The 16,044-nt window shown below is 45.3% G+C and overlaps 3 protein-coding genes across 5 annotated transcripts in view; 1 reads left to right on the top strand and 2 right to left on the bottom strand.

Moving 5' to 3' along the window:
- Positions 1 to 374: 374 nt before the first annotated feature.
- On the bottom strand, positions 375 to 5,804 carry LOC118283564 (sulfotransferase 6B1). Its single transcript, XM_047334946.1, has 4 exons — positions 5,353 to 5,804; positions 2,495 to 2,607; positions 1,830 to 1,919; positions 375 to 1,196 (listed from the first exon to the last, which is right to left on the bottom strand). The coding sequence occupies exons 1-4, from the start codon at positions 5,546 to 5,548 to the stop codon at positions 948 to 950; spliced, it is 648 nt and encodes a 215-aa protein (XP_047190902.1). The 5' UTR covers positions 5,549 to 5,804; the 3' UTR covers positions 375 to 947.
- A 675-nt stretch (positions 5,805 to 6,479) lies between these two features.
- Positions 6,480 to 16,044, top strand: part of slc30a6 (solute carrier family 30 member 6) — a 36,068-nt gene continuing 26,503 nt past the window's right edge. The window contains exons 1-4 of one of the 2 annotated variants that reach the window (XM_035605682.2): positions 6,480 to 6,697; positions 7,558 to 7,604; positions 8,415 to 8,501; positions 15,788 to 15,872. In XM_035605682.2, coding sequence (XP_035461575.2) covers positions 6,514 to 6,697; positions 7,558 to 7,604; positions 8,415 to 8,501; positions 15,788 to 15,872 — 403 coding nt within the window. In that variant the 5' untranslated portion in view covers positions 6,480 to 6,513. Of the gene's footprint in view, positions 6,698 to 7,557; positions 7,605 to 8,414; positions 8,502 to 15,447; positions 15,665 to 15,787; positions 15,873 to 16,044 lie in introns of those variants that run through there. The other variant, XM_035605683.2, reaches the window with a different exon arrangement.
- LOC118283563 (reticulocyte-binding protein homolog 2a-like) lies at positions 14,250 to 15,450 on the bottom strand. 2 transcript variants are annotated; one of them, XM_047334945.1, is made up of 2 exons: positions 14,565 to 15,450; positions 14,250 to 14,375 (listed from the first exon to the last, which is right to left on the bottom strand). In XM_047334945.1, exon 1 carries the CDS (start codon positions 15,410 to 15,412, stop codon positions 14,618 to 14,620), a length of 795 nt encoding a protein of 264 aa, XP_047190901.1. In that variant the 5' UTR covers positions 15,413 to 15,450; the 3' UTR covers positions 14,250 to 14,375; positions 14,565 to 14,617. The 2 variants fall into 2 exon arrangements, with proteins under 2 accessions (XP_047190901.1, XP_035461577.2); XM_035605684.2 differs by having other exon boundaries at positions 14,312 to 14,431; positions 14,558 to 15,450.

Genomic DNA, 16,044 nt, shown 5'->3' with positions numbered 1-16,044 from the left:
ATGTTATACACATCAAAAAGATGTGTAAAGTGCGAAAGCATTATATATCATGAAAAATAAATAAAATGTCAAATAAGCAAGGAGCAATTAAAAATATATATTTTGAAATGATATTGTAAATATAATAGTAATAATAATAATAAGTATCATTATTATTATTATTATTATATGACTGTCAATATACAAACAGATCTTGTCTCGTGGTTATGACTGTATTCAGTCTAATATGTGAAAATATTTGTGCAGCCTGTTATTTATTATTTAATGTTAATGTATTATGACAAACGTTCAGTCTGCTGACATTAAAATCTTGTTTCTCAGTCTCATGTCCCGCGTGGTCAGTCACATCAAAAACGGAGTCAGAAATAACCTGATCAAGAAAAAAAAGTGTTTTTATTTCTCATCTTGATCCTGCACAGTGATGTTCTGCACCGTGTGTAATAATACAAACATTACATCGTCTCATCATGACAGAATGAAACCAGTGTTTCCAGATTCCTTCAGCGTGAGCTCAGGTAGCTGCCGGGTGAAAGACAATTCAAGTGTGTTTGAACCCGGTGAATAAAACAACTGAACAAACAATGTAGCTGGTGGAGAAAAAAGAAATGTGACGTCTGAGACTTTATCTGCTGCTCGATGCTCGAACGCAGATTCTGATCAACTGATTAAAAATATAGTTTAAAATCATCAAACAAGTCAGTTCAATGACAAATGAGCCTGGAAGTGTTGATTATAAAGTGTTTGATTTTTAAAATGATTGTATAATTACTTTTATTATGACATTGCTGTCTGCCACCATGCAATGTGGTGATACGACCACAAGGGGACAGTGCAGTTTAAATCTATATGACCCCATCATCATCGAAAAATGAGAAAATTTGAAAAAATGTGATGAGTTGCTTCCTTGGGCCCTGAAGCGAGACGCTGTCTGTCTGACGTCGACGGGGTCAAAGGTCGATGTCTCGGCCGGAGTTACGGTCCAGACGAGGTGAAGCAGAACCAGTCTGGTGTCCGACTGAGGGGGAGGGTCTGTCCTCCTTCTCCCTCCTCTCCTTGCTGCCTTGCCTCCTACTGACAGTGCAGTCGGTAGTTGAGTTTCTCTCCCAGCCTCGTTCCCGCCAGGTGTTTGGCGAAGGCGTCGTCCATCTCTCGACTCTGCTCGGGCGTGAAGTGGTTCCTCCAGTCGCCGACCTCGCCTGCTCAGGGACGAGAACGAGCCGCGGTTAAACTCCTGACGAAGTATTTTAGTAGAGAATTACTGTTTCTGTTCTGAATCTCTGAAGATTCTAAGAGTCAAACTCTTCACGTTGTTTCATCACTTTTTCCCGCTGCAGCTACATTAAAGGAATAGTTCAACATTTCCGTCTGGAAACACGTTTTTTTTTTTTTTTTACTCTTTAAGAGTTTGTTGTTGAAAATGACTGAAAGTTTTCCTCAGTTTTCAGCATGTGACTAAAACTAGACCAATAAAAATCAGCCGATATGATCTTATCCTTTCACAGACGCATCGGTATCGGCCTTTATGTTTGCAGATGTAAAAACTTTTATTCGACATTGTAGAAAAGATGTAGGAAAGATGCATTTGTGTAAAAAAAATATATATATTTTTCTTGGTATAAAATATTAGAAAAAGGAATAAAGAGAACAAATTACAAATGAAAGTACATAGAAAGTATAGGCATTTTTATATAAAAGAGGAATATATATAAATATTGAGAAATATGGCATCATCCGGTGATATACAGGGTCGGTTTGCGAATGAACAGTAAATAGTCATCAGCGTATAGACACGTTCTGTTTGTTCCCTGCGGACGTTTTGGGACTTTTACCTTTGTTTTCTTTCCCTGGAAGGAAGCGGGGATGTTGTCGGGATGCAGGTGAGTCCCCAGGAGCCTGGGAGACGGAGTCTGATCCACGAGCTGAGAGGAAAACATGTTGTTTTACATGAAATCAATGGGACAGATACCAACATTTAAAGGCACAAAGACAACCAGCTGATGTGTTTACACCTGATCATCAGTTCCTACTCTCTCCCCTGACTTCCTGTCTCTCTTCCCAGTCTCAATCCAATAAAGGAAACTTTTTAAAATACTCACCTCCTCCTCGACCTGCCATTAATTTATCCTCCAACACAGGATCCTCGGAACCAACTGAAAATCCTGATCGACGACTTCTCTACCATCAACTTTCACATTTTTCATCAAAACCATCAACGCGTCCTTTAGACCATGAACCAAAGTCGTTTGGCTGCTACGTTTTTCCCTCAGTCGGCACTTTGCCTTCGACCTGATATGATCAGTGTTTACATCAACAGCTGTTTTAGTAATCATGTTCCAGATGTTTCGGCCTTGTCTCTCCAAGGTCCCTGAGAAACTAGAGAAAGAACCAAGAAAAACACACACACACACACACACACACACACACACACACGCACACACACACACACACACACACACACACACACACACACACACACACACACACTGGTGGATACCTTCAGGGCGTCTGGTCCGAAGAACTCGATCAGCGGCGGCATCTTGGATTCAGTTTTCTTCCCCGTGGCCTCGGCGATGATCTTCCTCACCACCCCGACCATCCAGTTAAAACCTGCACACACACACGCACGCACACACACACACACACACACACACACACACACACACACACACACACACACACACACACACACACACACACACACACACACACACACACACACACACACACACACACACACACACACACACACACACACACATGATTACTGTAATGTTTCAACGTGACGTGGTCAGCAACTGTTGTTGGAAAAAATAGCGAATGCCGGCGAGGAACCCGAAGGACAAGAATTGTCAGTAAAATGACCCAGGGCATGTTTTTCTTGTTTTGATTTTCCTGCTGCAGTGAGAGTTCAGTCACATTCCACAAAAAAACTATAATGGCATTGATACTGTCCGTCAGCAGAGCACCGAGCGGCGCTGAGGCCCAGACGAGGCACGTTACGGAAATGTCTCAAAACCTTCCATCGCACAAGAGATTCAAATGATCCCTTTGTCCAGATAAACACCAAACATGTCATGGATTCTTTCTCGCTCCACGTTCCATCCTTTCACCAAGGTCACTGGAAATCCGTCCAGGAGCTTTTTCATCCTGCTGACAAACGGACAGTTGAGAAAATGATTCCACAACTCCGAGGTAATGAGCCGATCCCATGAATCAAAGGGCGGAACTCGTTGATTACCGCGGTGAAATCACAGTGTTCCGTGGTTCTGTTTAGACTCTCACAGAACTCGATGAAGGTCCGTGGGGAAAGATCTTGGCCTCGGATCTGGAAAGTGTGATTCTTTTTTATGTTGAACAGACCCTGATTCAGAGACACGTCTCAGATTAACACAGTCAGAACTCCCCCCACCCGGCTGCTTTCTGGGTGCAGGTTTGAAATATATATTCTCCAGCTGGAATCTGTGGAGCGTCACGCCTGGCGTCGTCCTCCGGTCATTGAGAAATGATTTGTGATATGAAAAAAAATGGCATCAGGGGAAAACGTAAACTGTGTAGAGCCCCGGGTCCAGTCAAAACATCACAGGGCCGTAAACATGTGAGAGTGATGAGGTGAAGGTCGGGCCGAGCCCCCTCCTCCGTGTCGTAAGTCACTGAGATTTCAGGAAGTCTTTATCTGAGACAGGCTGCTGCGCGAGGCGGATTCAGCCGCTCAAAGAGAGGCCTCTGATTGGCCGGAATTGGAGGACGCCACGTATATCGTCTCACACCCGGAGATAAATGAGCTCCGTTATCAGGCCCTGGTCCAAAATGGGCCCCTATATATACACCGGGCATGTGGGCGTGTGTGTGTGTGTGTGTAATCTAACATTGTCCGTCTTCACCAGCGAGCTCGCGTGCAAAACGGCTTTGACTAAAAAGTAAACACTACCGAGAAGAGAAAACATGTCACATTCCTCGAACGCACTGCGTCGCACTTTTTTCCCTCCATTCAGTGGAATGAGCGCTTAGTGTCGGGGAGAGGCGGGAGATGAACGGTGGCGCGTTGGTTACACGGACAGATTCCTCCAGGAGTCATCCAGGTAACACATATTTCCTGATGGCAGTGAAGTGGTCGTTGTGGCCTCACGAGGAGAAAAGGTCAAAAACCCATCGGTTCCTCCAGTTTGGCATCTTTGCCGACGCCATCTTGGTTTTTTTTGAAAACCAGAAGTAACCAGTAACTGGGAGGAGCAGGGGGCGTGGCCTGACTGAGCGCTCGTCCAACTAATAGCTGCGACCTGCAGGATGGGACCAACTGTCAATAACACTGTAGCCACGCCCCCAACGCATCCGGTGCTTCATGGTCTATTTGACTGTAAATGGATCATAATATACAACATGAAGATCATGTAGTGACTTGAAACTAAAGATTGAAACATAAACCCGTCAGGAAAATATTTACTGATGTTATAAATCAAGTGAGAAGTTTAGAGTCATGTTCTCATAGAGTCGCCCTCTGCTGGTCAGTGCACAGAATACAAGCTTCACTTTTCAGACTCGGAGTCCATTCTTATTTATAGTCCGTGTTTGCCACATTTATTCCAGAAAACAGGGATTAGACTTTCAGCAGATGTTTGTTGCGAAGTGGAAATTAGGAGCAAACAAAATGGGAAGTTATTAGAAAAGTGACTCGTGTGTCCACACACACTTCCTGCCAACGCTCGACAATGAACCTTTGATTTACGTTGACACTCCTCTGCGAACAAACACACCGCAGCCGGGGAAACATCTTAACGAGCCTGACATGCAGGTTTTGGTTTTCAGTAGATTTATTAGGGGTACGGATTTAACGTGAGCCCTTCTCCCTTTCATCTCAGCGGTGCATGTGTGTGTGTGTGTATGCGTGTGTGTGTGTATGTGTGTTGACGCTGAGGGGCGTGACAGGGCAGAGGGCATTCAGCTGGTTGTGAGATTACAAGTGTCACCTGGCTCAACTTTCGGCGTGTTATCGGCCATTCCAATCATTTTGACAAAAGACTAAACGGGTTTCCACAGTTACACAATCCTCCCTGCGACGACTGTTAACCTTTGTGCAGAGTTACTGTTTCCTGTGACAACATTAAAATGTTGATCAGGACATGTGAATCTCAACTTCCTACAGAGGTTCTCGCTCTGATCCCCTGACCCCATCTGGCCCCTGGACCTGGAACGATTGCTTAGTGAAATCTATGGGTCAGAGGTCAGACACCCTGATAGCAGATGGATCAAATTCTCCTCTGGCTTTAAAAACAGTTGAGTCCGTCGTTATTTTCATCTGTCCGCTGTAATCCGTTGTTCATAAATACACGTCGTCGTATACCAGCATGAACTCACCGCACTTGGGATACGCCACCAGCACGACGTCGTCCTCCCGGGCCTGGAAGTTCTCCAGAGCCTTCAGGTTGTCCTCGGGGCACATGATGCGCGGGTACAGGACGCCGTTGTGCCTGTACAGCTTCTCCTCGTCGCTGATCTGATTCGCCAGCTGCATCCTGGACTGCATGTTGGCGAGGAAGGGGCTGGCGTTCATCCTGGTCGGGCACGGGGCTTCTTCCTTCTCACAGTGAGGTCAGGTCCACCGATTAAAGAGGAGCTTCGACTCCACTAGTTAAAAACGCGCACACACACACACTCTCTCTCTCACACACACACACGCACACAAAGTACAACGAGCAGAGCAGGAAAACCAGAAGCTGTTCCTGAGGAGTCCATCTGCTGCGAGCAAGGAGCACTGACAAACAGAGAGAGAGCGAGAGTGTGTAGTAGTAAAAGGAGGAGGAGGCACTAATCCACACACACACACACACACACACACACACACAGAGAGTTGTGCGGGACAACTCTCTGTGTGTGTGTGTGTGTGTGTGTGTGTGTGTGTGTGTGTGTGCGTGTGCGTGTCATGCCTCCACTTCTTCTTTGTCTCCGTCTCTTTGCCAACATGAATCATCTCTGAAAGCCAACTGACTGACCGACAGACGATCCACAGACACTGTGTGTGTGTGTGTGTGTGCATAGGTTCAGGTTCATCTCCGTCATCAGGCCCAGGACGGAAGCGTCTGATTGGCCCCAGATTTTTCCTGCAGCAGGAAAACGAGCCCAAACACAGACAGAGTAAAAAAAAAAGAACTAACTTAAGACAAAGAAAACTGTCAAAGAAGTATAAACAAATAAGAAAAAATATATCAAATAAAGTTAAAAGCACAACTAAAGGTATAGGTCTTGAGTTTGAATGAATAACTTAATATCTCAGACTTACCGTTTCAGATTTTTCGTAAAGTTCTTATAATGTCCTTTTTAATTTTTTTTGTTGTTCCCTCCCTGGTTTTCACTGAACAGGAAATAATAAAAAATGAAGATCTACATCGCACATGGACCGCTAACTACGACGTGGCTGAGGTGGATGGTGATATGCAGATCTGTCAGCTGTGCGCATGCGCCCTGCAAAGCCAAATAGAAAGTGTGCAGCAGAGCCTCCCGGGTAACAGGAAGTGCAAGATGGCGATGGACGGAGCTATGTCCACGTCCTCGGCTCTGTCTTACCACAACGCTGGCGACTTCTACCCGCGAAAGTTCGGCCCGAAGCCGGACGTGGTGCCGTCCGGGGTGACCGAGAGGAAGGTGGGCCCGCTGGACAAGCCGGACATGGTGTCGGTGGACGTCATCAACATCAAGGATTCAGGTTTGTTATGCTAGCTGGGCTAACCGGCTAACAACACGTATTCAAGCGGGCGGCTGGGCTAAGCTAAGCTAAGCTAGGCTAGGCTAGGGTCTCTCTCTCTCTCTCTGTGTGTGTGTGTGTGTGTGTGTGTGTGTGTGTGTGTGTGTGTGTGTGTGTGTGTGTGTGTGTGTGTGTGTGTGTGTGGTTGGTTGGTTGGTTGGTTGGTTAACGTCAACACAAACGCTGACTTAGTGACTGTAACAATCATATGGGCCTGTTTTCATGGGGTTAAATTAATATTTGCTACGTTTCTGTTCAAGTTGTCGTTTAGTTTTCTTTATGCTCATCGTGAGAGACCATTCCGCCTGTTTCGGGATACGAGATCAGAAAGAAAATGACAAAATCTGAAAGTAAAAGGAGCAGAAAATGAAGCCAAAACAAGAAATTACGGCACTAACATAAATATTTATTTATAAACACGTATATTCATTTAAATGTAAGCATATGAAAATATAAAATCAAATGGTGTAGTTGTGAAAAAGACCCTTACTGACTAGTCTTTTTCCCCCAACAATGTCATCACACGTACGTCATGTATAGTCTTTATTTTTATTTAATAATAACTTTTTACAAATGGACATTCAAGTGACAAGTCACATTCTATGGCGCCTTTTTAACCTCGGGGCAGTTTAACGCGCTTTAAGGCGGTAGTTCTGTATCGTGTCGTTCTTTCATTCGTTCTCCTCGTGTCGTGTCATTCATTTTATTTTTAACATGACGGTGAACGTGTGTGTGTGTGTGTGTGTGTGTGTGTGTGTGTGTGTGTGTGTGTGTGTGTGTGTGTGTGTGTGTGTGTGTGTGTGTGTATATCCCCTCCACAGACGCTCCCATGCACCGGAAGAAGCTGGAGCACGACACATACGTCCTGGTGAGTTTTACTCTTCGGCTTCCACTGGTTTCATCTGTCGGACCATGAGTCCGTGTCACCAGCTGTTGGTTTTCTGATCTGTCATCCATCCTTCTTATTTGTACTCGTCAAAACCCAGAGATGTAATCAGTTACTTTTGACGTTTGAGCAGAGTATTTCCAGGAATCCTGACTAGGGCTGCAACTAACGATTATTTTTCATCATGGATTAATCGGTCGATTTGTATTCTCCATTAATTGATTTGTTTCTTGTTCCGTAAAATTTGTGGAAAATGTCGATCGTGTTTCCCAAAAACCCCAACATGATGTTTTTGTTTTGTCCACTCACCAAATGTATTTAGTTTACTGTCACAGAGGAGCAAAGATTTGAATTTGAATCAATGATTAATCTATTTTCAAAATAGTTTTTGATTAATTTTGTAGTCGATTACTAATCGATTAACTGTTGCTGCTCTAATCCCGACTGCAGCCGCTGATGTTACAAGTCTTTTTTAAATGTACCTATTACTTGAATTTGATAAAGTTTGGGGTCAGATCGACGTTGAGACACATGAATATGTTGAAACAAAATCAGTTTGTCTCCTGTAAAGTTTCAGGTTGATTTTTTAAATCTGTTCTGAGTCGGTGTTATACACTAACTCACCACTTGGTGGCGGTGAAGCTCAAGGTTCGCCGTCACAGACAGACTTGTAGTTGAGTTACTTTGATTGGTGGCTTTTCATTTCAATTTACACAAATTTATTTTTAAAAAGTTTTGATAGTAAGATCGTTTGGTTTATTTATTTTTTCCTTATGTTTTAAAAAACCGCAGGGAACCATCCATCCGTTCAGGAAGACGCACAGATCTGTGTTTGGGAAACTCCGGCAAGAATTCCAACTGGTTACCTCGGATAGACGGGTAAGTGTGTGTGTGTGTGTGTGTGTTTTGTCGTTGTTTTTGTTGCTGAATCAGATGTAATATTTGCATCTTTGTTTTTTTGCTGCCCTCTGTTGACTTTCAATTCACCAAGTGCGTCTGGTCCGTTTCATCCAAACCTCTTCCCTGGTTAGCGTTTTGGAGAATCCTCACTTCATAATCCCATTATTATCTAAATCTGGTATTATTCTACATCTCATACACGGAGGGTCGAGCACAAACACCTCCAGTAATCTTGTTTCCGTAGTAGGTCACTGTGTTCCAGTGAAAGCAGTGAAAGGATGAAGTTACGAGCTGAAAGCTGCTTTCACTTTGTAAGTCTGCTCTTTGGTTTGCTGCGGCTGGTTAAACGTTTTTTTTCCCGGTTTGTCTTTTTCCTTTATTGTCGCTGCTTTTAATTTTTGAAGAGAAATTGAAAATCTTTGCGGATTTATAAATATAGTAGCTTATATACAATGTGTGCACAAGATATTCGTCAATATTTTTGGTGACAAATTCAGATTAATCTGGTCCAGTGAAGAACAGGTTCTAAATGTTTAATGTTGTAAAACTTCTTCAGGTAAAAGTTCCTAATGTTTCTAAGCAGTCAGTTTACCACGTCTGTTCTGACATGATATTCTCCGTCAGATTATGGCACCACAGATACATTTTTCAAACATCATAGAAACATTCTTAAAATGACCCAAATCCCATTTCCTCCTTTTTTGTCTGAGCATGCTCAGTAGATGGTTAGTTTCACTGCAGCGTTTCGTAAAATGATTTAAATGCTAATAGAAGTTTTACAGTTACTATAAATCACCTGAGATACAATAATAATCTCACTGCTGTGAAAAACCGAACAACAACAACAGAGTTTGTCTGGATTTCCCAATCGGAAAAACATGTTTAGTTCAAATGCCGGGAATGATTTTCAAAATCACTTTTTCCTCCAAAATTAAAATCCATGGGTGGAAAAAAGTTTCATGCATCACAACAAAACAGGGACAGATGTGGAGTCACACTGGGATGTGAGAAAACACTGGAGACATGATGATGAACGTGAAAGGAGCTCAGACGTGTGTGTGTGTGTGTGTGTGTGTGTGTGTGTGTGTGTGTGTGTGTGTGTGTGTGTGTGTGTGTGTGTGTGTGTGTGTGTGTGTGTGTGTGTGTGTGTGTGTGTGTGTGTGTGTGTGTGTGTGTGTGTGTGTGTGTGTGTGTGAGCGAGCGAGCGCGAGCGTTATTGTGCTATAATCCACTTTGACCACACACTGGCAGGGGGTCCTGCCTCCCCACAGAGCCTTGGATTGGATTACACGGTGTCAGACACAGATTAGAGACCAAACATAGTTCAAACCCGTTAAAGTGGAGATGTGCTTCCTAAGCGCCGCATCTCGAATCCTCGTCTCTACTCCTCATCTCCTCTCCTCCCCTAATCTCTTCCCCTTGTGTCCTCCTCTCATCTCCTCGTCTCATTTTCTCCCCTCATCTCATCCCCTCATCTTGTCTCCTCCCCTCATCTCTTTAACCATGTGACTTATGACATCATTTGCTATTGAATTCGAGGAATTCCCAAACTCAACGTGAAACACATGTTCAGTGTAACACAGATATTGGACTGATATTGAGATTATGTATCAATAGTTCTGGTCATGATCATCGAGCTCATCAGACCCGGACGGCGTAATATAATGTCCCGATGAAAAAAAACTGGAACAAAGTCACGAAGCCTACGGCAGAGGAAGGACACGGGACGATGACCGGGCGTTGTCTCCTTTCTGCCAGTCATGAAACTCTGCGGCCCTCGTTAACACACCAGCGCCGCTGCCGAGTCATTATGTAAGCAGGTTTATTTTGAGAGGAGGACACGTCCGCCCTGGAGACTCCGAGCGCCGGTGGCTCCCATGTGAGCAGACAGAGAGCGGGAGACAAAGTTGTGTGTGTGTGTGTGTGTGTGTGTGTGTGTGTGTGTGTGTTTTCGATTCCCCCGGCGGGACCCCGCAACGACAGCGTTCGGAAGTTTTCTGTATCACAAACTCGCGGCTCGGCGTGGAGAGGCCGTCCGCTCCCTCCGGCCCTTCCCCCCATCTAAATATGAGTCACGCCTCCGTCCGGCATGATGACACAGTTTTCCTCGTCGCTGCCTAATGATGCGGCAGCCTGGCGCGGGCACTCGGTGATGATGTAATCAAGCCTGTCATCAGTGGGAGGGGGGGGGTGGGGGCTCCTTTTTTAATACAGTACCTGGTGATGGAGGTGCAGGCGCTTACATGTGACCTCAATACGCAGACACGCCGCTTGGTGACGCCGCTGACGGACAGACGGGGGCAGCAGAGCGTCAGGATTCCACGAGCATCCTCTCTCTCTCTCTCTCTCTCTCTCTCTCTCTCTCTCTCTCTCTCTCTCCTCCTTCAGGCGCTGGGGGGGTTGGGAATGTTTTGGGGCTGAGTGCTGTCTCTCTGTTTGCACACACACACATGCACAAACACACACACACACACACACACACACACACACACACACACCGTGGGTCTCCCATGCCTGTCGCTGGCTAGTGCTGTCACCCGACGCCCCAGCGCTGTCATAACACAGCACACCACAGTAATTGTAGATTTCACAGCACTCGGCGCTCCCTACCACGGCATATGACTCCGACACGAAGTGACAGGCCAGGACACACACACGCACACACACACGTTTGTTCCCTTGTTCCATCTCTCTCTCTCTCTCTCTCTCTCTCTCTCTCTCTCTCTCTCTCTCTCTCTCTCTCTCTCTCTCTCTCTCTCTCTCTCTCTCTCTCTCTCTCTCTCTCTCTCTCTCTCTCTCTCTCTCTCTCTCTGCTCAGACGGCGAATTTAGACTCGAGGTTTTATTTTTTTTTTCTTCATTAAAAATTCTGCTGAATCTACGTCCAGGCTGAGGGAGGTGGAACACGCTGAATGTGCTCATGCCGATTGGGCAGAGCAAAATTAACCGGTCTCGTGTTTTTTACCACAAGCCATTAAAATGACACCGATCTGTTCTGTGGACAGACCAGCAGAGGGCGACTCTATGAAAGGTGACTCTACTTCTCACTTGATTCATAACGTCAGTAAAACATTTTCCTGAAGAGTTAATGGTTCAATCTCTAGTTTCAAGTCTTCTTGGATACATGATGTTCATTTGCACATTATGGTCCATTTACAGTCAATCAGATGATATGGATACAGTGTGATTGACAGCTGGTGCCGTCCAATCGGTGCACGGTTGCAGGTAGGGCTGCAACTAACGATCAGTTTCATTATCGTTTAAATCTGTCGATTAAACTTCTCCATTAACCGATTAGTTGTTTGATTCATAAAATGGTGAAAAATGTCGTACGTGTTTTCCAAACCCTGAGATGATGTTTTGCTTTGTCCACACATCAAATATATCAATTAAATGTCCATTGAAGAAGCTTATATCATAGAATTTTGACTCTATTTCATAAAAAACACAAAACGATTAATCGCTTATCAAAATAGTTGGCAATTAATTTAGTAGTCAATTACTAATCGATTAACTGTAGCAGCTCTAGTTGCAGGTTTGGGTGGACAAGCTCTCAGTCATGTCACACCCCCGATTCCACGTCTTGTTTAAAAACAAACAAACAAACAAAATGATTTATCGAGATAATAATTTACAGATTTACCGATTATGAAAATGATCGTTAGTTGCAGCCCTGATGAATACGCAACTGCCTTCCTCAAGAAATTAAACAAAAATATCTGACAATGGGTATAAAAAAATGGCCACTGTTGTTCGAGAAACACTTGAATCCATGGATCAAATAGCTTGTACAGTATTTCTCATACAGTCGCAAGCACCAGCAGAGCGTTACCGTGTCAGTCAACGTATATACTGTGAATAAATATTGTATATTAACACTCAAACACTTTACACTGCTCAGCTGTTGATATTGTTGACCAGGATTATTGAAAATGGCAGAAATCCACATGAATACGTTAAAAATGACGATGGTCAGACCCAGCGTGCACCTGTCGGCCGCTCAAACGTTGCCTTTGCTCACTCGCTCGCCGGGTGGTGCATTAAATCAGTCATTAATTCATGTAGATGTAACCTTTCTTTAATGTGACCTATGCTGAATTATTAATTATGAAAACAAGCCATAATGCATAATGTCAGTAAAGGGGATGCATAAATCTCTGTCTGACCTGACCATTAAATATGCAGTTTTTTTTATTAAGCAGGTTCTTGGTCCTGAAATACATCTTAAGATAAATGAATAGGTCGTAAACATGTCTGGATTCATAGTTTTCAGTTTAATTCCTTTTTTTTCATGATTAATACTAAACATTATTTAAAAAATAGGTTCTATCTTTCTATTCTATTCTATTTATATCTAGTGAGTTCAGCTCGAACACTCTTTAATTCCACTTCCTTCCGACCTGCTGACGTCACAGCACTGATTCTGTTTCCTGCTCTGACGGTGACCTTCCCCATAGCTGGTGTTTCTGTGACCAACTGATTCATACGGCGGTGAAGCAGCCGAGACCTCGTCCAATCAGAGAATTCACTCGAAACCCACTGCAGGTCGACCACAGGGCGGGAAACTCACTCGCGCTTCATCCGGCAGCTAAAAACAGGTCGCTCTGTAGGTCTGGATTCTGAAATAATCTGCGGCAGGTCACCTGTCAGAAACGGCTGGATATAATGTCTTATTTTTCAATATTGTGATCAATAAGTCTGTGCGTCTGTAATCCCTTTTCTCTGGTTTTGTGAAACTTGGACAGAGTTATCAGATTTCAGTGTGGAAGCAGGAGATCCATATTAACAGCAGGTGTAAAAAATGTATATATATATATACATAATGTTAAAAAAATTATTCCTAAAATGTCGTTATCAAACCCTTGTGACAAAGAAATGGAATTAAGTCTTGATACTTAACCATAAACTTTATTATAAATAACTAAATAAAAAGAAAACAGACAACAAACACCAATTTTTTTTTTTTATGTAAACCTCTTAAACGTTATAACTCGATTGTGATAGGCTAAAGGAAAAATCAGCCTAGCTCCAGTCGACAGCAGGACACAATGGTCATACGAGACATATTTTGATGCCGGTGTCAAGTCTGAAACGTCTTTGAAGAGTTTCTCTGGTTACATCCACCGTTCAGATCGATAGTCTCACTGTTCTCGTCTCTTGAAAACATCTTATTTCCTATGATCCTTAGCAGGACAACCACCAATTGGCAGAATCGGGGATGAACACGTGCTCCTCTCCTGCCACGACAGCATCCGCAGCAATTCATGTCTGCTGTGAAACAGTGGATGTGCTCTCCGCCGACATCTTCCCCTTCTGTGGTTTCTTTAAGCCCAGAAAGTGGCGGACTCCCTTCCAGACTGAATCCGTCTTTCTCTTTGCCGTTGGTTCCGTCTCATTGGGCTCTGGGTCGAGGAAAGTATTGGAGGTGGACTCGTGCTCTGGATTGGGGAGAGCGTTGGAGGTGGACTCCTCCGGCCTGGATGGTTCAGACTCGTTGGGCTCTGGATCGGGGAGAGCGTTGGAGGTGGACTTCTCCGGCCTGGATGGTTCAGACTCGTTGGGCTCTGGATCGGGGAGAGCGTTGAAGGTGGACTCCTCCGGCCTGGATGGTTCAGACTCGTTGGGCTCTGGATCGGGGAGAGCGTTGGAGGTGGACTCCTCCGGCCTGGATGGTTCAGACTCGTTGGGCTCTGGATCGGGGGGAGCGTTGGAGGTGGACTCCTCCGGCCTGGATGGTTCAGACTCGTTGGGCTCTGGATCGGGGGGAGCGTTGGAAGTGGACTCCTCCGGCCTGGATGGTTCAGACTCGTTGGGCTCTGGATCGGGGGGAGCGTTGGAAGTGGACTCCTCCGGCCTGGATGGTTCAGACTCGTTGAGCTCTGGATCGGGGGGAGCGTTGGAGGTGGACTCCTCCGGCCTGGATGGTTCAGACTCGTTGGGCTCTGGATCGGGGGGAGCGATGGACGTGGACTTCTCCGGCCTGGATGGTTCAGACTCGTTGGGCTCTGGATCGGGGGGAGCGTTGGAAGTGGACTCCTCCGGCCTGGATGGTTCAGTCTCCTGCTCATCCTCAGTCTTTTCCACCGGCTTCGCCCCCTAGAATTCCTTGAGCTCACGGTTGAGTGAGATCTCAACAATGAGCTGAGTTCTGAGCCTCTCCATCTCTTCGCGCAAAACTGTTTCCCGCTCAGAAGCGTTTTGCTGCAGGAGTCCGATCTGCTCAGCCATCTGTCGACGGAGGGCATCCTGCTCATCCCTCAGGGTTTGCACCAGGAGCTCATCCTGGGACACTCTGTCTTCGTGAGACTTTACCTCTTTCTGAAGCTTTTGCTGGAGTCGGTCAGCAAGCTGCCTGACGGTGACAACATCAGTCGCATACATCCACCTGATCTCCTTGGCATCGGCCATGAGTTTCTCCATCTCTGCTCGGAGAACCTTGTTTTTCTTCTTCTCCTCCTGAAGCTCGGCGGTGAGCTTCTCCTGGCTCTGAAGGTCTTTGTTCTTCACCTGCCGGGCGTCATTTCTCACCTCAGTGGCAACCTCTGCGCTGCTGGCGGTTTCTGCCTCACCATACTTTTGCGGTCTCTCCACATTTTTCTTTGCCTCTTTGTCCCCGTCCACGTCCTTCGCCGTGGCCAACAGGTCGATGAGGTGGCAGATTTCATGGTGAGGCGCGTGGCCGTCCATCCAGTACGCCTGATACGCAGCTGGCAGTTGTCCAACAGCCCTACCGCTTTGGTGCATGGAGTCGTAAGTTGCCATCATCTGCAGAGTCTGGCTGTAGGCTGTAGGAAGTTCTGTGTTGTCTCTGAACAGATGAACTGGCAGCATTGGTTGTCTGTTGGTCTCTCTGTGCAGGTCTGTGATGTTCTGACAGGCTGTAGACTTCATATAGACCTGATGACAGAATGTTGAAGATCAAAGCGGCTGTGATCTTCAACATTCCATTTCTTCTTCTTTTTCTTCTGTACTTTTGCATGTTTTCATTCGATATACAACCCAAACCTTCCCGATCTCCATTCCAAAACCAAAAACAGAAGGGTAAAATGTATTTTTCTTCACAAGTGGACATGGAATGTTCCGACGGTTGTCCGCCAATCTATACAAATCCAGGAGAATAGTTACAATACGCATTCGCAAGCGGTGAGCCGATGAAAGACCTCATTTTTTAGGTGTTGTCTGCCTCAGACAAACCTCCTCCGCTTCCTGTGTTGTTGTTTTTGTTGTTGTTTAACTGCAATTTTGTTTGTTTGTTGTGGTTTTCAGTCGTGGAGGATCCTGCTGTTCGGGTCACTCAACCTGCTCTGCACCGGCTGTCTGCTGATGTGGTGCAGCTCCACCAACAGCATGGGTGAGCAAATGCACACACACACACACACACACACACACACACACACACACACACACACACACACACACACACACACACACACACATATACACACACACACACAGACACTCAGACACAGCGAAAGAGCGAGATGCAGATTGACACATGCAAACTGACAAACACACACAGATGT

Source organism: Scophthalmus maximus, chromosome 10 (genome assembly GCF_022379125.1).
Source record: "Scophthalmus maximus strain ysfricsl-2021 chromosome 10, ASM2237912v1, whole genome shotgun sequence".
Taxonomy (NCBI): domain Eukaryota; kingdom Metazoa; phylum Chordata; class Actinopteri; order Pleuronectiformes; family Scophthalmidae; genus Scophthalmus; species Scophthalmus maximus.
Note: the sequence above shows the minus strand (reverse complement) of the source record. Positions and strands in the feature narration are given on the sequence as shown.

What these genes read in the sequence shown, in the direction of transcription:
- LOC118283563 (XM_047334945.1), bottom strand. Translation starts at nt 15,412, where the DNA reads ATGAAGTCTACAGCCTGTCAGAACATCACAGACCTGCACAGAGAGACC.
- LOC118283564 (XM_047334946.1), bottom strand. Translation starts at nt 5,548, where the DNA reads ATGAACGCCAGCCCCTTCCTCGCCAACATGCAGTCCAGGATGCAGCTG. An exon ending in GGTGGCGTATCCCAAGTGCG is followed by an intron (nt 2,608 to 5,352) that starts GTGAGTTCATGC and finishes GTGTGTGTGCAG; the next exon opens with GTTTTAACTGGATGGTCGGG. An exon ending in TCCAGGGAAAGAAAACAAAG is followed by an intron (nt 1,197 to 1,829) that starts GTAAAAGTCCCA and finishes GTCCCTGAGCAG; the next exon opens with GCGAGGTCGGCGACTGGAGG.